Source organism: Callithrix jacchus, chromosome 7 (assembly GCF_049354715.1).
Source record: "Callithrix jacchus isolate 240 chromosome 7, calJac240_pri, whole genome shotgun sequence".
Lineage (NCBI taxonomy): Eukaryota > Metazoa > Chordata > Mammalia > Primates > Cebidae > Callithrix > Callithrix jacchus.
Window position 1 is genome coordinate 82318680 of NC_133508.1, and position 27434 is coordinate 82346113.

Here is a 27434-nt window from a genome sequence, read left to right on the forward strand (position 1 = left end):
CCTCCCGAGTAGCTGGGATTACAGGTGACTGCCACGACACCTGGCTAATTTTTGTATTTTTAGTAGAGATGGGGTTTCACTATGTTGGCTAGGCTAGTCTTGAACTCCTGACCTCAAGTGATCTGCCTGTCTCAGCCTCCCAAAGTGCTGGGATTACAGGTGTGAGCCACTGTGCCTGGCTAATTTTTGTATTTTTTTAGTAGAGGTGAAACTTTCACCATGTTTTCCAGGCTGGTCTTGAACTCCTGACCTCAAGTAATCCGCCAGCTTCACTCTCCTGAAATGTTGGAATTACAGGCATGAGCCACCACACCCAGCCTAAAATATACTTTAAAATATATTTCTCTGAGTTCCTCAAAGGCAGAGTCTATGTCTTTTGTCTCCAGAACCTAGTACAAATTCTTGAACATCATAGTTGCTCAGTGAATATTAATTTAATGAATGAATGGGTCACACCAGTAATTGCAGAGGGTTTCTCAGGCCCTAACTCTGGCTGCAAGGACTCTGGAGAGATCTTCCCTCCGAACACCCTCCATTTACCATGTCCTCAGACTGTGGTAGGCCATTCAATGAGTACTTAGCATAAATCCAACACAGTGCTAATTAACTGTAATTCTCACAATATCCTTAAGAGGTGGCTACTAACATGTCCTTATTTTACACTTAATCTTAATCCCAGTTACTCCATTACAATCCAGGTTACATGACCTGGCTCATGTCACCTAGCTAATAATGGAAGAGTCCATGTCTCTTTGCCATAGGAATTAGCATTTTTCACATCCAGCTCTCTAGCCCCAAAGATTTCAACCTCTTCAAGCCTTGACAGATTGGAGTAAGAAACCTTCCCAGGAATCTTTCCCAATATGCTGGAACCTGAAGGGAAATAACCCCTACTCTGATCAGTGTAGACTGGGCCATGGTGAAAAGGAATGGATGTGCTCCAGGTATGATGAAGTGCAGATTTTTAGCCTGACAGTTATTTTTCAATCAGCTAGTTACAGGAAATGAGGCACACTGCTTTCCATAATTGGTTTGTCTTGCAACTTTCTGAACAAGTCACACCTTCCCTGATCTTTTTTTTTTTTTTGAGTCGGAGTCTCGCTCTATTGCCCAGGCTGGAGTTCAAGTGATTCTCTTGCCTCAGCCTTCTGAGTTCAAGTGATTCTCTTGCCTCAGCCTTCTGAGTAGCTAGGATTATAGGCGCCTGCCACCATGCCCGACTAATTTTTGGGATTTTTAGTAGAGACAGGGCTTCATCATGTTGGTCCGGCTGGAAACTTGGGTTACTGTTTTTTTGAGACGGAGTCTTGCTCTGTCGCTCAGGCTGGAGCGCGCAATGGTGTGCTCTCGGCTCACGGCAACCTCCGCCTCCCTGGTTCAAGCGATTCTCCTGCCTCAGCCTCCCTAGTAACTGGGATTACAGGCGCGTGGCACCCGCCGGCTAATTTTTGCATATTTAGTAGAGAAGGGGTTTTACCATGTTGGTCAGGCTGGTCTTGAACTCCTGACCTGCTCGCCTGGGCTTCCCAAAATGCTGAGATTACAGGCTTGAGCCACCACGCCCAGCCTGGTTTTTGTTTTTGAGATGTAGTCTCATTCTGTCGCCCAGGCTGGAGTGCAGTGGCACGATCTCTGCTCACTGCAACCTTCATCCCGTGGGTTCAAGCGATTCTCCTGCCTCAGCCCCTCAAGTAGCTGGGATATCAGGCACCCGCCACCACACGTGGCTAATTTTTGTATTTTTTAGTACAGATGGGGTTTCACCACCTTGGCCAGGCTGGTCTTGAACTTCTGACTTAGTGATCCATTCACTTCGGCCTCCCAAAGTGCTGGGATTACAGGCGTGAGCCACCACGCCCTGCCCCTTGGTTTATTTTTCTAAGAAATAGACCAACACCGATCTCACCAGTAGCATTATTAAGACTGAATAAGATGGCGAACTTCAAAGCGTCTAATCACAGTACCCCCACATGTAGTCACTGAGCAAGTCAGCCAGGAGTGGACGAAAAGCACTGCGAGCATTAAACCAGCCAGATTTGGAATCTGGGCAGGGTTTACGAGGATGGTATCAGCGGATTGGGCCAGCCAAAGGGGGCGGGTCCAAAGGGAGGAGCCAGACGTTTCCCGCTGCGGCCAGAGCTTTGAATCAAGAGCGATAGCTTCAGCTGTAGCCAATCCTAGAACAAACTGTTCTTGCGTCAGTTGTTGCCGAGGCCCAGATGTCATCCAGATCAGTTGTAGCCGCTGCTGTTGTATTCGTCCTCGCTCTTGAGTGTCCATCCATTACGACTGAGAGGACGGACAGAAAGTCACCTTACTCAGTATCCAGGCCGGAAGGAGACTTTGGCTACTTGCCCTACACATGCAGAGCAGCACTGGCTTTCCTTTCTGTGGATACCGCAGGGGATTCCTGTCAGGAGTTACACTGTCAAGATTCCAGTTCTTCTTACGCGTCTTGCTGGAGAAGGAGGAAGTTGCTGTTTATCGGAGAAGGCGGGCTAGGGAGGGCAACAATCCCGCGGAGCCATCTGGAGAGGGCAGGAGGTGTCCTCGGATAGTGGGAGGCCGGGTTGGGGGCGGGGGGTATTGGTCCTGGCCCTTTAAACCCGAAGAGGAAGATCCGGAAGTGGATGGGCGGGGCCAAGGGCCATCATATATAAGAGGGCCCAGCCGCGCGGGGTCTCCAATCTGCCATTTTCTGTCCCTGAGTAAGTCCTTGGTATTCCAAATTGCTTGTTTTCTCACAGGCTCTATTCCGGTCGCTGGTTCGCCACCTCAGGGGAACGATGGCTACAGAGTCCACAGCCGCTGCCGCGGAGCTGGTTTCTGCCGACAAGTAAGCGGGACTGTGGAAAGCTTTAGGCACTGGCCAGTCCGCGGGGAGGGCTAATGGACGGGGGCTCCGAGGAAGGGATAGACCTGTGGGCGGGAGTACTTGCCTTCCTAGGAGCAACTGTCGCTGTTCGGGGAGGCCTGGTCACTGGAGCAGTTCTCTTGCTGAGAGCCTAGCGCTCCAGTGGTAACGGCGGTCGGCTGGCGCCCCTTGCCCCGCTTTTCGCGGCCGCCATCTTGCCGGGGGCAGCGGCGGCTGTATTCATCGCCTGCCCCTCTCTTTCCTCCCGCGTCCCGGGGCGGTTGACCGGGAGGCGGGGCCGTGGCTCGTGGGTTGGCCCTCACGCCCCTTCTGTCCCCAGCTTGTGCCTCGGGTAGAGTTCCTGGATAACCTGGGAATAGAACCAACGGAGATTTGGCGCCAAAAGAAAAAAAAAAAAAACCCTGCACGAGGAAGGAGGCTGGACCTCAGGGCGTCGGGAGTGGGCGGGGCCTTGTTGTGGGCGGGGTTTGCGCGCGTGTGTTTGCTTCCCTCGCTGGCTCCGGAGTAGGGGGCGGGGCCTCGAGGAGGCGGGAAAACTCCATTGTTTGGGGCCGCAGCCCGCTCCAGCAGGAGCCTTGGACTGGCTTGGTGGGGGTAGCTAGGCTAGTTCCCCCCGCGCCTAGCTCACTTCTTATCCTGGAGGATCCTTATCGCTCCCTCCGACTCAGTGAGCTCCTGCCTGTGGTAGGGAGGGTTGTAGTTCTTTATACTTTGGAGGTGTTGCCTGTTTTGGGGGAACGTTACCCGGAGGCAAAGCGTCTTCAGGAAGCGCTGTCTGGAGCTCTCACCAGCAGTGTTTGGTTGCTAGGTGAATCCGCAGTAGGATGCACGAAGTGGAGAAGAACTGGAGGGAAATAAGATAGGATTGCTTTGAAAGTGGCACAGTGCTACTCAGGCTCGTGTATTTTTTGAACAGTGGAGGGAAACACTACGTGAGTTCAAGGAAACAGGTGCTATTTTCCATAGAGTAGGTCTGATTTCCCATTCTTGCCTTATCTTTTTGAGGATCTGGTTCTATTTTTTTCTCTAATATGCACTTTAGAGGTTAGCTTCCTTCCCTGTAAAAGGAATGGTTGTTGTGAAGTTTTTAAAAATTAATATTCTGTAGGCTTACACTGACATGATTATGTCTTAGTGTATGTATAGTTACTAGAGATTTACTTATATCTCTGCTTACCCCTTTTTGTTTTCTCTGCCGACTTGCAGAGCAGTGGTTCTCAAGTCACCCTGAGAATCACCTGGCAACTCATGGGAAATACAATTTTAATTTCAAACTTACATAACCTACCTCTTTCCCTATTGGTTCGATAGGAGCAGTATAGATTGGGGTTGGGAGTCGTGCTATAACTATTACTAAAAAAAGAGCTCCTTTTCATAATATTTCATAGACAACTGTAGCATTCAGTATTTCACTGATAGGTGTCTGTTTTTGGAGACAGGGTCTGGCTCTTCAGGCTACAGTGCAGTGGTGGGATCATAGCTCACTGCAACCTCGGACTCCAGTGCTCAAGCGATCCTCCTGAGTAGCTGGAACTACAGTTGTGTGCCACCACGCCTGGCTAATTTTTTGTAGATACAGGGTCTTGGTGTTGCCCAGGCTGGTCTCGGACTCTTGGGCTCAAGCGATCCTCCTGCCTTGGCCTCCCAAAGTGTTGGGGCTACAGGTGTGAGCCACTCTACAGGGCCAGGTGTTTTATCTCTTGCAGGTCCTCTGTGTCTAGCCAGAGTTAGGTCATTAGTGAACTTAGTCTTAGCTTCCTGGCAGGTTATACATAAAGAAAGTTTATGTATATGTGGCTAGAAGAAAACAAACCATTTAAGTAGTTCCTGACACCATAAATTGAAAGCTAAAACTGAGCAATTATATGTGCTGTGTGTGTGGTGGGGGGCAGGGTCTCTTTTACCCAGACTGAAGTGCAGTGATGCCACCTCGGCCCATTGCAACCTCTACCTCCTGGGCTCAAGTGATTCTCCTGCCTCAACCTCCCGAGTAGGTGGGACTACTACTCAAGCTACTTGGGAGGCTGAGGCACAAGGCCCAGCTAGCTGATTTTTGTATTTATTTTATAGAGATGAGTTTCACCATGTTGCCTAAGCTGGTTTCCAACTTCTAGGCTCAAAGGATCTACCTGCTTGGGCCTCTCAAAGTGCTGAGATTACCCATGTAAGCTACCAAACCCAGCCAGTATTTTCATTTTCATTCCCTCATTACCCCATCTAATTAGTGTGAGAGAACAATGAAAGCAGTGTACCTCAGTTAAGTAAGTTAAGGGGACATTTAGAAGTAAAGTTTATAAGGTCCTCATGTTTAAGGGTAGGATAAAGAAAATGGAGTGAATTTAGACTTTAGGTAAGAACATGCATCATAATTTGAGGATAACTGTTGTAAGAATAAAATAACTTCCAAACCAGTAGGAAAAAAAATGGAATGAGAAACCTCAGTTCAGATATTTTAAATTTAGGAGATGGGGATCTTTCTATGTTGCCCAGGCTGAATTCCCAACTCTTAGGCTCAAGCAATCCTTCCACCTCAGCCTTCTGGGTAGCTGGGACTACAGGTGTGCATCACCTCACCTGGCTTGGAATTGGCTTTGATACCAGCTTCATTGCTTCAGTAGTGATACCCGATCACAATTCTCTAAAAAGTCTTAGGTTGGCTTTTGCTACTTCATAATACTGTTTGCCATTAAAACAGTATTGTTTAAGGTAACACATATCTAAATGCTAATGTAATCCTGTCATTCTTAGCTTTCAAACTAGTTCTTAGTTTTTTGTTTTTTTTTTTTTCCCCCTGAGAGTTTTGTCACCCAGGCTGGAATGCAGTGGAACAATCTCTGCTCACTGCAACCTCTGCCTCCCAGGTTCAAGCGATTCTACTGCCTCAGCCTCCCAAGTAAATGGGACTGCAGATGTGCACCACCATGCCTATCTAATTTTTTTGTGTGTTTAGTAGAGAAGGGTTTTGCCTTGTTGCCCAGTCTGGTTGCAAACATCTGACCTCAGGTGATCTACCCTCCTCTGCATCCCAAAGTGCTGGGATTACAGGCGTGAACCACTGTGTCTGGCCACCACTTTTAAAAACAGGTGTCCACTGGGTTCATGCCTTTAGTCCCAGCACACTTTGGGAGGCTGAGGTGGGCAGATTACCTAAACCCAGGAGTTTGAGACCAACCTGGGCAACATGGCGAAACCCCGCCTCTACAAAAAAATATGAATTAGCCAGGTGTGGTGGCACATGCCTGTAATTCTAGCTTTTTGGGAGGCTGAAGTGGGAGGATCACTTGATCCTGGGAGGTTGAGGCTGCTGTTAGCTATGATGGTGCCACTGCACTTAAGCCTGGGCGATTGAGCAAGACCCTGTCTCACAACAAACAAATGAAAACCCAGCGGTGACATAGCACCTCATACTCACTATGATGACTGTAATTTTTTTTGTTGTTGTTTGTTTGCTTTTTTGAGACGGAGTTTCGCTCTTGTTACCCAGGCTGGAGTGCAATGGCGCGGTTTCGGCTCACCGCAACCTCCGCCTCCTGGGCTCAGGCAATTCTCCTGCCTCAGCCTCCTGAGTAGCTGGGATTACAGGCACGCGCCACCATGCCCAGCTAATTTTTTGTATTTTTAGTAGAGACGGGGTTTCACCATGTTTACCAGGATGGTCTCGATCTCTTGACCTCGTGATCCACCCTCCTCGGCCTCCAAAGTGCTGGGATTACAGGCTTGAGCCACCGCGCCCGGCCGATGACTGTAATTAAAAAAAAAAAAAAAAAAAAAAAGTTTGGGTGCTGTGGCTCATGCCTGTAATTCCAGCACTTTGGGAGGCTGAAGCAGGTGGATCACGAGGTCAGGAGATTGAGACCATCCTAGCCAACATAGTGAAACTCCTTCTCTACTGAAAATACAAAAAAATTAGCTGGGCGTGGTGGCACACACCTATAGTCCCAGCTACTCGGGAGTCTGAGGCAGGAGAATTGCTTGAGCCCAGGAGGCAGAGATTACAGTGAGCCGAGATGATGCCACTGCACTATAGCCTGGGTGACAGTGCGAGACTCCATCTCAAAAAAAAAAACCAAGAAGGAAAAACACAAGTGTTGGCAAGGCTATGTAGAAATTTGAGCCCTTGGGACACTGTTGGTGAGATAGTAAAGTAGTGCTCACAGAGTGAGACCCTGTCAAAAAAAAAAAAAAAAAAAAGGACAGTATTCCATGATTCCACACAGGAAGTGTCTAAAGTTTCAACATAGAATCAAGTTAGATTCATTGAAACAAAGTGGAATAGTGGTTACCAGAAGCTGGGGAAAAAGAGGGGAAAGGGAAGTTATTTAATTGGTATAAAGTTGAGATTTGCAAGATTAAAGGGTTCTGGAGATATGTTTTATCGCAAAGTGAATACACCTAACTGTACTGAACTGTACACTTCAGATGGTAAATTTTATGTGTTCTTTCCCACATATGAAAAAGTTAAAACCATAGGATGAACAAAAGTTTGCCTTTTCAAATGAAAGCAACATTTTTCCTTATGGAAAAAAATGTAGATCACTCTTTGGCATCATTCATAATTATTTCTAGTCCTCTTAACCTTTAATTTGAACTAACATGGTTGGGTTTAAAACTTGGAGCTACATCATCACTGGTCATTAGAGAAATGCAAATTAAAACCATATTGAGATATCATCTCACGCCAGTTAGAATGGCGATCATTAAAAAATCTGGAGGCGGCTAGGCGCGGTGGCTCAAGCCTATAATCCCAGCACTTTGGGAGGCCGAGGCGGGTGGATCACGAGGTCTGGAGATCGCGACCATCCTGGTCAACAAGGTGAAACCCCGTCTTTACTAAAAATACAAAAATTAGCTGGGCATGGTAGTGCGCGCCTGTAGTCCTAGCTACTCGGGAGGCTGAGGCAGGAGAATTGCTTGAACCCAGGAGGCAGAGGTTGCGATGAGCCGAGATCGTGCCATTGCACCTCAGTCTGGGTAACAACAGCGAAACTCTGTCTCCAAAAAAAAAAAAAAATCTGGAGGCAACAGATGTTGGAGAGGATGTGGAGAAATAGGAACACTTTTACACTGTTGATGGGAGTGTAAATTAGTTCAACCATTGTGGAAGACGGTATGGCAATTCCTCAAGGACGTAGAAATAGAAATTCCATTTGACCTAGCGATCCCATTACTGGGTATATATCCAAAGGATTACAAATCGTTCTACTATTAACGACACATGCACACGAATGTTCGTTGCAGCACAGTTGACAATAGCAAAGACCTGGAACCAACCCAAATGCCCATCAATGATAGACTGAACAGGGAAAACGTGGCACATATACACCATGGAATATTATACAGCCATCAAAAACGATGAGTTTGTAGGGACATGGACGAACCTGGAAACCATCATCCTCAGCAAACTGACACAAGAACAGAAAATCAAACACCGCGTGTTCTCACTCATAGGCAGGTGTTGAACAATGAGAATACATGGACACAGAGAGGGGAGCATCACACACTGGGGTTTGTTGGGGGGGCAATAGGGGAGGGACAGCAGGGGGTGGGGAGTTGGGGAGAGATAATCTGGGGAGAAATGCCAGATATAGTTGAAGGGGAGGAAGGCAGCAAACCACGCTGCCATGTGTGTACCTATGCAACAGTCTTGCACGTTCTTCACATGTACACCAAAACCTAAAATGCAATTAAAAAAAAAAAAACTTGGAGCTAGTGGAAAATAAAGTATATAGAGAAACATCTCAAAAACAAATTTGGAAAAAAAAAATGCTGGGTGCTGTGGCTCACACCTGTAATCCCAGCACTTTGGGAGGCTGAGGTGGACAGATCACAAGGTCAGGAGATAGAGACCATCCTAGCCATGGTGAAACCCCATCTTTAAGGGAAAAAAAAAAAAAAAAAAAAAAGATGTGAAATCAAGTTACGATTTTTCTTTTCCTTTTTTTTTGAGATCGAGTCTCATTCTGTTTCCCAGGCTGGAGTACAGTGGCACAATACTGGCGAGCTGCAACCCCTGGGTTCAAGTGATTCTCCTGCGTCAGCCTCCTGAGTAGCTGGGATTACAGACACCTGCCACCATGCCTGGCTAATTTTTTTTTTTTTTTTTTGGAGGGGGGAGGAAGGCAGGAAGGAAGGGAATAAGGACGGTAGGGAGGAAGCGGGGAGGGAGGGAAGGGAAGGGAAGAAAGGAAATCAAGCAATGAAAGAGACATTGCCGACCTGGATCTAGAGGTTTACAAGTTGATTTCTTTTTTTTTGAGAGAAGGAAAGAAAAAAAAAAAATAATAAGTAAAGGAGAGGAAGAAAGAGGGAGAGTAAATGGAAATACTGCTTTATTTTGAAAAAAATTGGGTATTAATAATGGCCAATCAATGTTTCATTTAAACTAATGGGTAGGTGTGATGTGGTATTGACAAGAATGTATATTTTGTGTATTTGAAGTGGAGAGCTCTCTATATATTTATTAAGTTTACTTGTTCCGGATCTGAGTTCGAGTCCTTGATATCCTTATTAATGTTCTGTCTCATTGCATCTAAGTCTCGTATCTGGGTGTTAGGATCGTTAGCTCTTGTTGTTGCATTGATCCTTTTACCACTGTATCTTTGTTGCTTTAAAATCTATTTTATCCGATACGAGAATTGCAACTCCTGCTTTTTATTTATTTATTATTTATTTTTGCTCTCTATTTGGTTGGTAAATCTTTCTCCATCCCTTTGTTTTGAGTCTTTGTGTATCCTTGCATGTGAAACAGGTCTGGATGTAACATGCCATTGGGTTTTGGCTGTGTCTTTTGATTAGGGGATTTAGTCAGTTTAAATTTAGGGTTACTGCCATTTGATGTTGACTGGCTGTTTTATCCATTCGTTGGTGTAAATTCTTCTTTATGTTGGTGCTCTTTACTTTTTGGTGTATTTTTAGAAAGGCTAATAATACTGGTTGTTTCTTTCTGTGTGTAATGCTTCTTTCAGAAGCTCTTGTAAAGCAGGCCTGGTGGTAATAAAATGTCTGAGTTCTTGCTTGTTCATAAAAGATTTTATTTTTCCTTCAGTTGTGAAGCTTAGTTTGGCTGGATATGAAATTCTGGGCTGAAGGTTCTGTTCTTTGAGGATGTTGAATATTGGCCCCCACTCTCTTCTGGCCTGTAGAGTTTCTGCCGAGAGATCTGCTGTAAGTCTGATAGGCTTGCCTTTGTGGGTAACCTGACCTTTCTCTCTGGCTGCCCTTAGTATTTTCTCCTTCGTTTCAACCCTGGTGAATCTAACGATGATGTGCCTTGGGGTTGCTCTTCTTGAGGAATATCTTTGTGGTGTTCTCTGTATTACCTGGGGTTGAATGTTGACCTGCTTTGCTAGTTTAGGAAAATTTTCCTGAATAATATCCTGAAGGGTATTTTCCAGCTTGGATTCATTCTCTCCGTCGCATTCAGGTACACCTATCAAACGTAAATTAGGTCTTTTCACATAGTCCCACATTTCTTGGAGACATTGCTCATTCCTTTTTATCCTTTTTTCTCTAATCTTTTCTTCGCGTTTTATTTCATTAAGTTGGACTTTGACCTCTGATATCCCTTCTTCTGCTTGAACAATTCGAGTGTTTAAACCTGTGCATACTTCTCGGAGTTCCTGTATTGTATTCTTCAGTTCCATTAATTCACTCATACTCCTCTCTAAGTTGTCTATTCTCAATAGGATTTCATCAAACCTTTTTTCAAAGTTCCTAGTTTCTTTACGTTGGGCTACAACATTTTTTTTTAACTCACCGAAGTTTGTTATTATCCATTCCTTGAAGAGTGATTCTGTCATCAGGAGGCGCTCGTTCTCCATCAAGCCTTGTTCCATTGTTGATGTGGAACTGTGATCATCTTTAGAGGGAGAGGCATTCTGACTTTGAGTATTCTCAGCTTTTTTACGCTGGTTTCTTCCCGTCATTGTAAATTTATCCTCCTGTCGTCTTTGAAATTAGCAACTTTCAGATTAGGTCTCTTGAGTGGACGTCCAGGTTGTTAGTTCCCAGGGCCAGAGCAGCTGCGTTAAAACTGATGGTGCTTTTCTGCCCAGGATTCTCCTGTTGGGCTTCTTTCTTGTTTCCGTAGTAGTTTACTCTGCTCCCAGCGCTGCCGCGTCGAGGTGTCGGTGGAACCGCTGCGCCAACCACGAGAGTCGTGCTGGCGACTCGTGTGTTTCCACCACTGGGGGATCTTCTGCTCCGTGAGCGACCAGACTTTGTCTGAAAGTGTGGCGTCCTCTAGTTCTCCGCGCCTTCCCTGAGAGCTGCAATCCCGGGATGTTAGCGATCGGCCATCATTCACTTTTTTTTTTTTTTGAGATGAAGTTTCGCTCTTGTTACCCAGGCTGGAGTGCCATGGCGCGATCTTGGCTCACTGCAGCCTCCGCCTACTGGGTTCAAGCAATTCTCCTGCCTCAGCCTCTTGAGTAACTGGGACTACAGGCACGCGCCACCATGCCCAGCTAATTTTTTTTTTGAGATGGAGTTCCGTTCTTGTTACCCAGGCTGGAGTGCAATGGTGTGATGTCTGCTCACCTCAACCTCTGCCTCCTGGGTTCAGGCAATTCTCCTGCCTCAGCCTCCTGAGTAGCTGGGATTACAGGCATGCACCAGCGTGCCCAGCTAATTTTTTGCATTTTTAGTAGAGACGGGGTTTCACCATGTTGACCAGGATGGTCTCGATCTCTTGACCTCGTGATCCACCTGCCTCAGCTTCCCAAAGTGCTGGGATTATAGGCGTGAGCCACTGTGCCCGGCCCTACTTCTTTTTTTTAATTAATTTTTTGAAATAGAGAAGAGGTCTCATTTTGTTGCTTAGCCTGGTCTTGAATTCATAGCCTCAAGCAGTCTTTTCTGCCTCACCCTCTCAAATAGCTGGGATTACAGATGCCAAAGTTCAGGGATTATAGCAGTGAGCCACCCTCCCCAGCCTTGAACTTTTGTTAGCAGTGTATGGGAATGCCAATTTCTCCTTAACCTATCTTTGACTATTTGATGGATAAAACATAATTTCTTAGTATAGCTTTTTTTTGGTTTCTCATAAGAATGAGCAGGAACATGTGGTCAAGTGTTTGTGTTTGGTTTTTTTGTGAATGTGTTTGTTTATATTAAATTGATTCTTATTGGGCTTTTTATATCCTGTTGATGGTAAGATTCTATGTATATTTGCTAAGTTAACCTTTTGCGAAATGAATTAGATAGAGTAGAATCTATCGATATCCCATGGTTTCTGGATTTATTATTTATTTGAGACGAGATCTTGCTCTGTCATCAGGCTGGAGTAAAGTGGCATGATCATAGCTCACTGCAGGCTCCATCTCCTGGGCTCAAGCAGTCTTTCTGCATCAGTCTCTGGAGTAGCTGGGACTAGAGGCATACACCACCATGCCCCAGCTCATTTTGTTTTTGGTAGAGACAGGTCTCGCTATATTGCCCAGGTTGGTTTTAAGCTCCTGAGCTCAAGTAGTCCTCCCACCTTGGCCTCATAAGGTGTTGGGATTACAGGAGAGAGCCCCTGCACCCAGTCTGATTTCTGGATTTTGAAAGGCCTTCTCCAGATAATTACTAAGTAATTTTCCTATGATTTCCTCTAGTACTTTCCTGTTTTCATACTCATTCTAAAAATTCATTATGTTTTTTTTAAGGAAATCAGAAATCCAGATTAAGTCATAGCTTCATAGTTTTACATGTAGTGACTACTAGAATTAACATTTTAAAAAGTAACTGTATCAGGCGTGGCCTGGTGGCTCACACCTGTAATCCCAGCACTCTGGGAGGCTGAGGCCGGAGGATCACTTGAGGTGTTCCTCAAGGTCAGGAGTTTGAGAATAGTCTGGCCAACATGGTGAAACCTGATCTCTACTAAAAATATAAAAATTAGGCCGGGCGCGGTGGCTCAAGCCTGTAATCCCAGCACTTTGGGAGGCCGAGGCGGCGGGTGGATCACGAGGTCAACAGATCGAGACCATCCTGGTCAACATGGTGAAACCCTGTCTCTACTAAAAATTACAAAAAAATTAGCTGGGCACGGTGGCGCGTGCCTGTAATCCCAGCTACTCAGGAGGCTGAGGCAGGAGAATTGCCTGAACCCAGGGGGCGGAGGTTGCGGTGAGCCGAGATTGCGCCATTGTACTCCAGCCTGGGTAACAAGAGCGAAACTCCGTCTCAAAAAAAAAAAAAAAAAAAAAATTAGCCGGGTGTGGTAGCAGGCACCTGTAATCCCAGCTACTTTGGAGGCTGAGGCAGGAGAATTGCTTGAACCTGGGAGTTGTTTGCAGTGAGCCAAGATGGCGCCACTGCACTCCAGCCTGGGTCACAGAGTAAGACGCCATTCTCAAAAAAAACCCAACTGGATCAGACATAGCTATTGCTCAGATAGGATATGAACATTGGTCTATAATTTTTGTTCTAATCCAGTAGTCCTCAGAGCATGGTTCCAGAACCTGGGGAATGTGTCGTCTGGGCAGTTGTTAGAAATGCAGATTCTTGAACCTTACCCGAAATCTTCTGACTCAAACTGCAGGGGATGGAGTTCAAACTGTTTAACAGTTTTCCAGATAGTTTGCATACAGGCTAAAATTTGAGAAACATTGCTTTAATTCATTTTTTTTCCCAACTGTACCAGAGTTCAATCTGTTTTCTATTTGTCAAGGCTTCTGCTGAGCAAGAAGTAAATTTATCACTAATTAGTAGTGTTTTTACTGGTTCTTTGCTTTTAATGGTATTCACTTCAAAGAATCTTTTATATTGCAGTGATAGTGTATAAAAAGTAAATTTGAGGCCAGGCACGGTGGCTCAAGCCTGTAATCCCAGCACTTTGGGAGGCCGAGGTGGGTGAATCATGAGGTCAAGAGATCGAGACCATCCTGGTCAACATGGTAAAACCCCGTCTCTACTAAAAATACAAAAAATTAGCTGGGCGTGGTGGCACGTGCCTGTAATCCCAACTACTCAGGAGGCTGAGGCAGGAGAATTGCCTGAACCCAGGAGGTGGAGGTGTTGCAGTGAGGTGAGATCGCGCCATTGCACTCCAGCCTGGGTAACAAAAACAAAACTCTGTCTCAAAAAAAAAAAAAAAAAAAGTAAATTTGATTGTATTTTTAGTGACTCCTGACTTTACAATAAAAAATGTTAAACCTTAGGTTGGCATCAAAAGTAAATGGTCTGGCTGCTGTGTACCCGTCCAGCTTTGTAGCTTTTTTCCCAGTTACATTTTGGGATAGCAGGAGGAGGAAAGTTTAGAAAAATAATTGTCCTGTTCCTGGACTTTACATGATATATAAAGAAGTGTTCTTAAAAATAGAGAGGAATTAAGCTTTAATAATAGACATTGACAATTGACTTAGTTATTTTTTTTTAGAGATGAGGGTCTTGCTGTGCTACACAGGCTGGACTAAACCACCTAGGCCTATCATCCCACCTTAGCCTCTGGAATATTTGGGAGTATCAATGTGTGCCACCACATCCAGCTGACAGTTGCCTTATTTGTGACTTAGTTTATCCAATTAAAAACTAGCTCTTACCAAATGGGTTTGTTTAAAAGATACTGGAAAATTGCATAGAGTCCTTGAAGGTATTTGGTGGCAGCATAGGGTGGGAGCAGTGAATTAGGAAGATAAATGGTAATCAAAACATTTCTAGACTGAGCACAGTGGGTCACGCCTGTAATCCTAGCACTTTGGGAGCCCAGGGCAGGTGAATCACCTGAAGTCAGGAGTTTGAGACTAGCTGAGTGAGAGTCCCATCTCAAAAAAAAAAAAAACAAAACTTTTTTTTTCTAATTTTGATGAGAAAGTAGAAACCCACAGATCCAAGAATCTACAAACCCAAGCGAAAGAAATGTGAAGAAAATCACATGTAATCAAATTGTACACTATAATTAAATTGCTGGAAACCAGCAATTAAAAAATGAAAAATCAGGCAAATGAAAAACCACATTACAAACAGAATCAGGGTTGAATTCTGTTTTTTGGTCCCCCCTCCCCCACCGCCCCTGGTTAATGTATAAGCATTAATGTATAAGCAGGACTTTTTTTTGTTTTTGTTTTTTTTGAGACTTATTGCCCAGGCTGGAGTGCCACGGCGCGATTGGCTCACTGCAACCTCTGCCTCCCAGGTTCAAGCAGTTCTCCTGCCTCAGCCTCCCGAGTAGCTGTGGTTACAGGAATGAGCCACCACGCCTGGCTAATTTTGTATTTTTAGTGGAGATGGGTTTCTCCATGTTGGTCAGGCTGGTCTCAAACTCCTGACCTCAGGTGATCCTGCCCTCCTCAGCCTCCCAGTGTGCAAGGATTACAGGCGTAAGCCACTGTGCACAGCTGTTTTTGTTTTTAAATCAAATTTTTTTTTCCCCAGAGTCTCTCCATGTTATCCAGGCTGGAGTGCAGTGGCTTTTCACAGGCAACATGCACTACATCCTTGAGCTCTTAACTCCAAATGATCCTTCCACCTCGGCTTCCCTGGCGCCCCCCTTCCCGCCTTTTTTTTTTTTTTTTTTTTTCAGTCTTTGTCTCTTCTTTCAGAATAGTTTCTTCTTCTTTTAGAATAGTTTTTAGGTTTGTAAATTTTTTTTTATCAGGTTCTAATTTATTGTTCATCCTATCGTGTATTTTCATCTCTAAAAGTTTGACTTTCAGAGTTTAAAAAATCTGTTTCTCTATGCTTTTCTCTTAACTTTGTGAGCTTGTGGGATATATTTATAACTAAATATATCCACATCTGTATAATTTCTGGATGTGTTTCTATTGTGCTTGTTTGTTTTGTGTTTTGTTTTGTTTTGTTTTGTTTTGTTTGAGACGGAGTGTCACTGTCACCCAGGCTGGAGTGTAATGGTTCGATCTCAGCTCACTGCAACTTCTACCTCCTGGGTTCAGGTGATTCTCCTGTCTCAGCCTCCCTAGTAGCTGGGAATACAGGTGCACACTGCCACGCCCAGCTAGTTTTTTGTACTTTAGTAGAGACAGGGTTTCACCATGTTGCCCAGGTGGATCACTAACTCCTGAGCTCAGGCAATCCACCTGCCTGGGCTTCCCAAAGTGCTAGGATTACAGGCGTGAGCCACCGAGCCCAGCCTGTTTAGTTTTTTTTAAAGGCAGTCTCCCTGTATTGCCCAGGTTGGAGTGCAGTGGCTTGATCATGGCTTCCTGCAGCTTTGACCTCTTGGGCTAAAGGAATCTTCCCACCACAGCCTCCTGAGTAGCTGGAACTATGGGCACATGCCACCATGCCTGGCTAACTTTATTTTTTGTATAAATAGATAAAATTTAAAACCATTTGTTTGTTTGTTTATTTATTTATTTTTGAGACGGAGTTTCGCTGTTGTTACCCAGACTGGAGTACAGTGGCACGATCTCGGCTCACGGCAACCACCGCCTTCTGGGTTCGAGCAATTCTCCTGTCTCAGCCTCCCGAGTAACTGGGACTACAGGCGCGTACCACCATGCCCAGCTAATTTTTGTATATTTAGTAGAGATGGGGTTTCACGTTGTTGACCAGGATGGTCTCGAACTCTTGACCTCGTGATCCACCCGCCTCGGCCTCCCAAAGTGCTGGGATTATAGGCGTGAGCCACCGTGCCCAGCCAAAACCGTTTATTTTTTTTTATAAATACAAAGACCATGTTGTTCAGGCTTGTGTTGAACTCCTGGGCTGAAGTGATCCTCCAAGTGAAGCCATCCAGAGTGTGGGGATTACAGATATGAGCCACTATGCTTGCCTAATTATTTTCCCTACAGGTTTGACTTTCTGTTTCATTTGTTTTCCTGATAATTTTTTTCTGGAGGGGGAGGGAGATATCAGACATTATGAAATTTGTTATTGGTTGCTGGATGTTTTGTTTCTTTTGATATATTTTGGCTTTGTTCTAGGATGGTTATTTGGAAATAGTCCAATCCTTTTGAGGTTTTTAAGTTTTCTTTAGGCAGGCCTGGAATACTCTTTAGTACTAATTTGGCTCCATTACTAAAGCATTACTTTCTGCTCTTGATGTTGGGACTATTTTAGAACCTTTGTGAATTCTGAGGTTTTTTATCTATTCCTTTCTGTTGTTTGTCTTCCAGGCTTCAGTAGTTTTCTCATGTAGTAAGCTGATTAAAACCTAGCCACAGACTGAGGGGACCCTCTGTAGATCTCTGGAGCTTGTTGGCTCTCTTCTCTCTAGTTATTCTGTTCTACAAGTTCTAGTCACCTTGGTCTTTCTAAACTGTCTCCTCAATTTGGTGAGATTGTTGGACTCTGTTTGGGTCTGCCTGTATGCTGTGGATAAAACTCCACAAGGTAAGCTGGGATAGTCATTAGGCTCACCTCATTCCCCTCACTGTCTCTGAGATCACTGTTGTGGTCTACTAGTTGTTCAATATCTCCAATACTTCACATATTTTGGCTATATCTAGTTGTCCGAGTTAGAAGGGTGAATCCTCTCCAGTTACATCCATCATGGCTAGCTAAATAGGATTGTATTACAGTCTCTCACTGATATAGGTACAAAATATTTTGGATTTTTTTGGCGGGGGCGGAGGAACGGAGTCTCACTCTGTTATCCAGAGTGGAGTACAGTGGTATGATCTTGGCTCACTGCAACCTCTGCCTCTCAGGTTCAAGCGATTTTCCTTCCTTAGCCTCCAGAGTAGCTGGGATTACAGGCACGTGCCACCATGCCCAGCTAATTTTTGTATTGTTAGTAGAGGTGGAGTTTCGCCATGTTGGCCGGGCTGATCACGAACTCCTGATCCCAGGTGATCCACCTGCCTCGGCCTCCCCAGAGTGTTGGGATTATAGGTGTGAGCCGCTGCGCCTGGCCGCAGTTTGGATATTCTTGTTGCCAGTGGTGCCTGAATGTTTGTAGTGCATGTACAGTATTTTGATGTTTATTTTTAGTATTCAAACTCTTATTTGGACATTTGTGATACATTGTGTGGTTCCTAGACTAGTGTTGGTTTGCTACTGGTCTACAAAAAGATAAGTACAAAAGTTTGGAGTAAGCATTTAGAAACAAAGCAATTTGACATCTCCCTGACATTGTATTTTTAAAACCCTATGGTTGCAGACTGGAAATAAAAGACTTAGTCGTTTAACCACAGGTAGTTTGAGAAGCTCTGTGCTAGACCATTTGGTCAAAATGACTCCTTAATAAAACTATTTGACGTAAATAACTGGCTGTGACAGAATTTGTAGATAAGGATCCAAGACCATTTAAAGATTTAGGCAAATGGCCCAGATAGCTTACTTAACCTGTAGCTGAAAGCACTGCCTGTACTCCCCTTTAAGTTGTTCTTCATCCCTGTGGTTATAGCTGTGAAGTTACTACTTATTTTTAGCCCTGAATATTTGAATGAGTAAGAATTAAATTTGAGAAGGTAAGTAAGTAAATAATACTAGGGTATTTAATAAATGACAGTTCTTTTATTTTATTTTATTTTTATTTTCAGGCTTAATAATTGCCTCCAGTTTTACCTTTTTCCCCCCTTAATTTTTTATTACAGAATTGAAGATGTTCCTGCTCCTTCTACATCTGCAGATAAAGTGGAGAGGTAAGATTATTTACATGGTACAGTTAGATTTGTATCTGAAACATAAACTAAGAACAATATAACATGAAAACAGTTTCATTTTTATTTTTAAATTAAATTTTTTTAATACATATAGGCAAGATCTTGCTTTATTGCTCAGGCTGAAGTGCAATGTGCAGTCTGGGCTCACAATAATCTTGAACTCCTGGGTTTAAGCAATCCTCCCACCTCAACCCCTGAGTAGCTAGGACAACAGGCACATACCACTACACTTGGCTCACTTTAAATTTTTTTTGGAGAGATGGGGTCTTGCTATGTTGCCAAGGTTGGTCTCAAAACTCCTAGCCTCAAGCAGTTCTCCCTGCCTCAGCCTTCCAAAGTTTAGGATTATAGGTTTGAACTACCTGGCTGGTCTCACGTACTTCCCTGTAACTTTTCTATCTTGATATGACTGTGGTTTGTTTTTTTTTTTTCTTAATCTCAGATCTGCAGAGTTACCTTTTTTTTGTGGAGGGGGGAGACGGAGTTTCACTCTTGTTACCCAGACTGGAGTGCAGTGGCGCAACCTCCACTTTCCCGGTTCAGGTGATTCTCCTGCCTTAGCCTCCCAAATAGCTGGGATTACAGGCATGTGCCACCATGCCCGTCTGATACTGTATTTTTAGTAGAGATGGGGTTTCTCCATGTTGGTCAGGCTGGTCTCAAACTCCTGGCCTCAGATGATTCCCCTCACCTCGGCCTCCCAAAGTGCTGGGATTACAGGCGTGAGCCACTGCACCTGGCCCATGGCTATGTTTATTAATCAGAAGTGGGCATAACAGTTAACTAAAAAGCTTACCCAAAAGGTAGATGTTAGGTTGCATCCCTAGAGATTTTTGTTACTGTTAAGACAGGGTCTTATTCCGTTACCCAAGCTGGAGTACAGTGATGCGATCATAGCTCACCACCACCTTGAACTCCTGGACTAAAGGGATTCTTCTGCCTTAACCTCTTGAGTAGCTGGGTAGGCAGCCACCACCACATCTGGCTATTTTTTTTTTTTTTTTGAGACGGATTCTTGCTCTGTCGCCTAGGCTGGAGTGCAATGGTGCAATCTTGGCTCACTGCAACCTCCACGTCCTTGGTTCAAGCAATTCTTGCACCTCAGTGTCTTGAGTAGCTGAGATTACAGGCATGCACCACCATGCCCTGCTAATTTTTTGTATTTTTGGTAGAGACAGGCTCTCATCATGTTGGCCTGGCTGGTCTTGAACTCCTGACCTCAAGTGATCCACTTGCCTTGGCCTCCCAAAGAACTGGGATTACAGGTGTGAGCCACCACGCCCAGTCTATTTATTTTTGAGATGGAGTTTCACTCTTGTTGTCCAGGCTGGAGTGCAGTGATGCAATCTTGGCTCAGTGCAATCTCCATTTCCTGGGTTCAAGTGATTTCTCCTGCCTCAGTCTCCTGAGTAGCTGGGTTTACAGGCGGGCCCCACCAAATCCGGCCAATTTTTATACTTGTAGTAGAGATGGGGTTTCACCATGTTGACTAGGCTAGATCATGTTGAACTCCTGACCTCAGGTGATCTGCCTGCCTTGGCCTCCCAGTGTTGGGATTACAGGCGTGGGCCACTGTACCTGGCTGAATTATTTTATTTTTTCAAGTGGAGACTTGGTTTGTTGGCCAGGCTGGTCTCCAGCCTGGGCTCCAGCAATCCCCTGCCTTGGCTTCCCAAAGTGTTCGGATTAGAAACCTGATTTACCATGCCCACCTGATTTTATTTGTTAAGCTTGAGATAAAATTTTGGTTGGTTTGTTATGGAAAACCTTTCTGATTAAGGTTGAGAATTATTACTGTTTCTGTTTAAACCTTGTGCAGAATATCTTAAAAATACTTTTTTCTTTTTTGGAGATGGAGTACGGCCGGGCACGGTGGCTCAAGTCTGTAATCCCAGCACTTTGGGAGGCCGAGGCGGGTGGATCATGAGGTCAAGAGATCGAGACCATTCTGGTCAACATGGTGAAACCCCGTCTCTACTAAAAATACAAAAAATTAGCCGGGCATGGTGGCAAGTGCCTGTAATCCCAGCTACTCAGGAGGGTGAGACAGGAGAATTGCCTGAATCCAGGAGGCAGAGGTTGCGGTGAGCCGAGATCGCACCATTGCACTCCAGCCTGGGTAACAGGAGCGAAACTCCGTCTAAAAAAAAAAATCCCTTGGAGACGGAGTACAATGGCATGATCTTGGCTCACTGCAACCTCCACCTACTGGGTTCAAGTGATTCTCCTGCCTCAGCCTCCTGAGTAGTTGGGATTACAGGCGCCCACCACCTCACCTGGCTAATATTGTTTTGTTTTGTTTTTTTTTCCTTCTCCAAGAGTGGGTCTTGTTCTTTTGCCCAGGCTACAGTACAATGGCATGATCTCGACTCACTGGAACCTCTGCCTCCTGAGTTCAAGCAGTTCTCCTGCCGAGACTATGGAGTAGCTGGGATTACAGGTGCCTGCCGCCATGCCCGGCTAATATTTTTTTCTTTTTTTTTTGAGATGGAGTTTCGCTCTGTTGCCAGGCGCCAGGCTGGAGTGCAGTGGTGTGATCTCGGCTCACTGCAACCTCGCCTCCAGGGTTCAAGCAATTCTCCTGTCCCAAGTCGCTGGGACTTGGGACTACAGGCATGTGCCACCACGCCCAACTAATTTTTGTATTTTTAGTAGAGACAGGGTTTCACCATGTTGGCCAGGATGGTCTTGATCTCTTGACCTTGTGATCTACCCGCCTTGACCTCCCAAAGTGCTGGGATTACAGCCACTGTACCCAGCCTGATATTTGTATTTTTTAGTAGAGACAGTGTTTTGCCATTGTGGCCTGGCTGTTCTTGAGCTCCTGATCTCATGATCTGCCTACCTTGGCCTCCCTGAGTGTTGGGATTACAGCGGTGAGCCATCACGTCCAGCTGTAATTTTTGTATTTTTAGTAGAGATAGGGTTTCACCATGTTGGCCAGGCTGGTCTCGAACTCATGACCTCAGGTGATCCACCCGTGTCAGCCTTCCAAAGTGATGGGATTACAGGTGTGAGTCACCATGCCTGGCCACAAATAGGTTTTTAAATTGTCCATAGGGTCTTATGTTTTTCATGTTTGAAATCCAGTTGTCATCTTGGTTATTTAACCCTTTCCTATTTGCCCCAAGAATATTCGCTAGTGGTGCTTGGGGCTGCAGCATTTACCCAGTGATAACTACCACCAGCTAGCTCCCCTTAATTGTTATTTTCACATCACTCTAATATATTGATTTTGGAAAAAAAGACATCATTGTATTTATAGCACTGTTTTTAGTAGTGGTATTTTCATTTTCAGAATATAGTAATTCTTGATCACTGTCAGTGTCAAATCCTAGAAAACATAGCATTCCTATGTGTGATGTTAACACCATTCTCAAATGGTTGTTGGCCACAGATTCATTTGATGAATTCGATTTTTCTGAAATAGATGATTCTGATGTTCTGTTTAGAAATAAGTCCAGCCAGGTGCGGTGACTTATGTCTGTAATCCCAGCACTTTCAGAGGCCTAGGTGGGTGGATCACCTGAGGTTAGGAGTTTGAGATCAGCCTGGCCAACATGGTGAAACCCTGTGTCTAGTAATAAATACAAAAATTAGTTGGATGTGGTGGTGAGTGCCTGCAATTCCAGCTACTTGGGAGGCTGATGTAGGAGAATAATTTGAACCTGGGAGGTGGAGGTTACAGTGAGCCAAGATTGCGCCACTGCACTCCAGTCTGATGAGTGAAACTTCATCTCAAAAAAAAAAAAAAAGAAAAGAAAAATACTAATATTTTGTGAGTTAATCGGGTATTTTTATGGTATGCATACTGTTTAGGATTGATCCTAAACACAATACTTTTTTTTTTCAGACGGAGTTTTGCTCTTGTTACCCAGGCTGGAGTGCAATGGTGTGATCTCGGCTCACCACAACCTTCGCCTCCTGGGTTCAGGCAATTCTTCTGCCTCATCCTCCTGAGTAGCTGGGATTACAGGCACGCGCCACCACGCCCAGCTAATCTTTTGTATTTTTAGTAGAGACGGGGTTTCACCATGTTGACCAGGATGGTCTCGATCTCTTGACCTCGTGATCCACCCACCTCGGCCTCCCAAAGTGCTGAGATTACAGGCGTGAGCAACCACGTCTGGCTACAATACTTTCTTTTTTTAAGAGCCAGTATCTCGCTATGTTGCCCAGCCTGGAGTGCAGTGGCTATTCACAGGCACTATCCCACTACAGATCAGCATGGGAGTTTTGACTTGCTTCATTTCCCACCTGGGCCGGTTCACCCATTTTTAGGCAACCTGGTGGTTCCCTGCTCCCGGGAGGTCACCGTAGTGATGCTGAACTTAGTTCGGACACCTGATCGGCATAGCGCACTACAGTACAGAACTCCTGGGCTCAAGCGATCCTCCCACCTCAGCCTCCTGAGTAGCTGGGACTATAGGCCCCTGCCACCGCGCCCGACTACACAATACATTCAAGAGGGTTGCTCATAGGATATACCATAGTATTTAAGTTTCTGGACTGACTAAATGTAGCTAGGCTACCCAAAACACAGTGCTTGATACATAATCATCAGTATTAAACTTCGTAGCCCAGGCTGGAATGTAGTGGTGCGATCACAGCCCACTGCAGCCTTGACCTTCCCTGGTCCCAGGTGATCCTCCTGCCTTAGCCTCGTGAGTAGATAGGACCACACAAATGTATGCCATCATGACTGGCCAGTTTTTGTATTTTGTTTTCAGTGATGAGGTTTCCGTTTCCCTATGTTGTCTAGGCTGGCCTCAAACTCCTGGAGCTCAAGCCATCTTCTCACCTCAGCCTCCCGAAGTGCTAGGATTACAAGTTGGGGGGCCACCGTGTTGGCCTAAGCATTTGATTTTTAAAGGACGAGAATATTCTTATTCTTAGAAAAACGTGAAGGATGATTGGAAAACACATTATTAGTCTCACCTTAAATTTATAACCTCTGACCTCAAGTGGGTTTTTTGTTTTGATTGGCAGTTTATACCACATTTTTCTGGTCAAGTTATTTTTCCATTCTGCTGAACTGCTTTATCTCCCTCCTCCCGCTCCGACTTCAGTCAGGATATTACTCAGCCACTTAGGCTGGAGTACAGTGGTCCTGTTCCTGGCTCAGTGCAGCCTCCCTGCTGGGCTCAAGATATCCTCCTGCCTCAGCCTCTCAAAGCTAAGTTTTTTATATGTGTTTTAGAGTCAGGGTCTTACGTTGCCCAGGCAGGTCTTGAACTCCTGACCTCTCTATGATGCTCCCTCATCAGCTTCCTGAATTGTTCCAATTACAGGCATAAGCCACTGCACGTAGCTGATCAACCTCCTTTTCTTTACATTTTCTTTTTTCTCCTTTTCTTTCTTTTTTTTTTTTTTCCTGAGACTGAGTCTTGCTCTTTTGCCCATGCTGGAGTGTAATGGTTTGATCTTGGATCACTGCAATCTCTACCACCCAGGTTGAAGCGACTCTCCTGCCTCAGCCACCTCAGGAGCTGGGATTACAGGCGTGTACCACCATGTCTGGCTAATTTTTTGTAATTTTAGTAGAGATGGGGTTTCACCACGTTGGTCAGACTGGTCTCGAACTGACCTCGTGATCTGCTCTCCTTGACCTCCCAACGTTGCTGGGATTACAGGTGTGAGCCACCGCACCCGGCCTTTGTATTTTCTTAAACATTCAATATCATACCCCTCATCTTGCTTTTACCTGATGATTTTGCTTTATGTTTGGTTCTGGATTTTTGTTTGTTCTCTGAATAAACTATACAAAGAGAAATTTCTTAACACTGTGCCATTAATTTGTACCCATATATTCTTTCCTTTTGAATGCCTGTTCATGCTCTTATTCAGCAGTTCTCAAAAGTTTTTTTCTTGTGTACCCTTGGGTCTCCAGTACTGTTTCAGGAATAATGTAAGATTAAAACTGTTTACATAATAGCAAGACTGCCTTTTTACTGTGTTGACCACTGGCACTGATGTTGCTAGAATAATGGTGGATAAAATTACTGTCCTTAACATAAATCAAGGCAGTGGCAACAAACAGTAATAGCAACTCTTTTGTGTTCTTCACTATCACCTTCACTTAGAAAATGCTCATGATGAAGCACTACAAACTTAAGTTTATTAATTCTCAGTCATTAACTACATGGCTTTAAAATAACCTGGTAAAATAGGGATTGTGGATGGAGTGCTTCAGCATATCAAAAGTAAGTGTGCTTTTCTCTGCCGCCGCCGCCCCCCCCCCCCCCCCGCCACAAGACGAGGTTTCGCTTTAGATGCCCAGCCTGGAGTGCAATCGCATGATCTCGGCTCACTGTAACCTCTGCCTCCTGGAGTCAGGCGACTCTCCTGCTTCAGCCTCCTGAGTAGCTGGGATTACAGTTGCGCACCACCATGCCCAGCTAATTTTTGCATTTTTAGTAGAGATGGGGTTTCACCATGCCGGTCAGTCTGATCTTGAACTTCTGACCTCAGATGATCCATCTGCCCTGGCCTCCCAAAGTGCTGGGATTACAGGCTTGAGCCACTGCTCCTGGCTGGTACAGTGGTCTTTAGGAAAAGCCCTTGTGTGATTTTAATTAAGAATTGAGATGGCGTGTGGTGGCTCATGCCTGTAATCCCAGCACTTTGGGAGGCCAAGGTGGGTGGATCACGAGGTCAGGAGTTTGAGACCAGCTTGGCCAACATGGTGAAACTCTGTCTGTACTAAAAAAAAATGCAAAAATTAGCCAGCACCTGTAATCCCAGTTACTCGGGACATTGAGGCAGGAGAATTGCTTGATCTTGGGAGGCAGAGGTTGCAGTGAGCTGAGATTGCACCACTGCACTCCAGTCTAGGTGACAGAGCAAGACTCCATCTGGGGGTGGGGTAGGGTAATTGATTGAGCTGCTTTTTTTTTTTTTTTTTTTTTTGGTGGTGGGGGGAAGGCAGGAAGGGAGGGAAGAAGGACGGTAGGGAGGGAGGGAAGGGAAGAAAGGAAATCAAGCAATGAGAGAGACATTGCTGACCTGGATCTAGAGGTTTACAAGTTGATTTCTTTTTTTTTGAGAGAAGGAAAGAAAAAATAAAAATAAGTAAAGGAGAGAAAGAAAGAGGGAGAGTAAATGGAAATATTGCTTTATTTTGAAAAAAATTGGGTATTAATGATGGCCAGTCAATGTTTCATTTAAGCTTATGGGTAGGTGTGATGTGATATTGACAAGAATGTATATTTTGTGTATTTGAAGTGGAGAGCTCTCTATATATTTATTAAGTTTACTTGTTCCGGATCTGAGTTCGAGTCCTTGATATCCTTATTAATGTTCTGTCTCATTGCATCTAAGTCTCGTATCTGGGTGTTAGGATCGTTAGCTCTTGTTGTTGCATTGATCCTTTTACCACTGTATCTTTGTTGCTTTAAAATCTATTTTATCCGATACGAGAATTGCAACTCCTGCTTTTTATTTATTTATTATTTATTTTTGCTCTCTATTTGGTTGGTAAATCTTTCTCCATCCCTTTGTTTTGAGTCTTTGTGTATCCTTGCATGTGAAACAGGTCTGGATGTAACATGCCATTGGGTTTTGGCTGTGTCTTTTGATTAGGGGATTTAGTCAGTTTAAATTTAGGGTTACTGCCATTTGATGTTGACTGGCTGTTTTATCCATTCGTTGGTGTAAATTCTTCTTTATGTTGGTGCTCTTTACTTTTTGGTGTATTTTTAGAAAGGCTAATAATACTGGTTGTTTCTTTCTGTGTGTAATGCTTCTTTCAGAAGCTCTTGTAAAGCAGGCCTGGTGGTAATAAAATGTCTGAGTTCTTGCTTGTTCATAAAAGATTTTATTTTTCCTTCAGTTGTGAAGCTTAGTTTGGCTGGATATGAAATTCTGGGCTGAAGGTTCTGTTCTTTGAGGATGTTGAATATTGGCCCCCACTCTCTTCTGGCCTGTAGAGTTTCTGCCGAGAGATCTGCTGTAAGTCTGATAGGCTTGCCTTTGTGGGTAACCTGACCTTTCTCTCTGGCCGCCCTTAGTATTTTCTTCTTCGTTTCAACCCTGGTGAATCTAATGATGATGTGCCTTGGGGTTGCTCTTCTTGAGGAATATCTTTGTGGTGTTCTCTGTATTACCTGGGGTTGAATGTTGACCTGCTTTGCTAGTTTAGGAAAATTTTCCTGAATAATATCCTGAAGGGTATTTTCCAGCTTGGATTCATTCTCTCCGTCGCATTCAGGTACACCTATCAAACGTAAATTAGGTCTTTTCACATAGTCCCACATTTCTTGGAGACATTGCTCATTCCTTTTTATCCTTTTTTCTCTAATCTTTTCTTCGCGTTTTATTTCATTAAGTTGGACTTTGACCTCTGATATCCCTTCTTCTGCTTGAACAATTCGAGTGTTTAAACCTGTGCATACTTCTCGGAGTTCCTGTATTGTATTCTTCAGTTCCATTAATTCACTCATACTCCTCTCTAAGTTGTCTATTCTCAATAGGATTTCATCAAACCTTTTTTCAAAGTTCCTAGTTTCTTTACGTTGGGCTACAACATTTTTTTTTAACTCACCGAAGTTTGTTATTATCCATTCCTTGAAGAGTGATTCTGTCATCAGGAGGCGCTCGTTCTCCATCAAGCCTTGTTCCATTGTTGATGTGGAACTGTGATCATCTTTAGAGGGAGAGGCATTCTGACTTTGAGTATTCTCAGCTTTTTTACGCTGGTTTCTTCCCATCATTGTAAATTTATCCTCCTGTCGTCTTTGAAATTAGCAACTTTCAGATTAGGTCTCTTGAGTAGACGTCCAGGTTGTTAGTTCCCAGGGCCAGAGCAGCTGCGTTAAAACTGATGGTGCTTTTCTGCCCAGGATTCTCCTGTCTGGCTTCCTTCTTGTGTCCGTAGTAGGTGACTCTGCCTTCCCGGGGCTCCAAACGTCGGTCAGAAGGGGAACCGGTCCCGTTTACTCTGGGCGGAGCGCTACCGCGCCGAGGTGCCGTCACAGCCACTGCGCTGGGCTCTGGTGTCCTGCTGGGGC

General features: G+C 44.6%; 1 protein-coding gene across 14 annotated transcripts in view; it reads left to right on the forward strand.

Annotated features, from left to right (window-relative positions):
* The first annotated feature begins 2217 nt into the window (after positions 1-2217).
* Positions 2218-27434, forward strand: part of NASP (nuclear autoantigenic sperm protein) — a 46554-nt gene continuing 21337 nt past the window's right edge. For 7 of the 14 annotated variants that reach the window (XM_078331570.1, XM_078331579.1, XM_078331571.1 and 4 more), the window contains exons 1-2: positions 2218-2836; positions 18358-18405. In XM_078331570.1, the coding sequence (XP_078187696.1) occupies positions 2787-2836; positions 18358-18405 (98 nt within the window). In that variant the 5' untranslated portion in view covers positions 2218-2786. The remainder of the gene's footprint in view (positions 2837-18357; positions 18406-27434) is intronic. The other 7 variants (XM_078331577.1, XM_078331575.1, XM_078331576.1 and 4 more) reach the window with 3 other exon arrangements.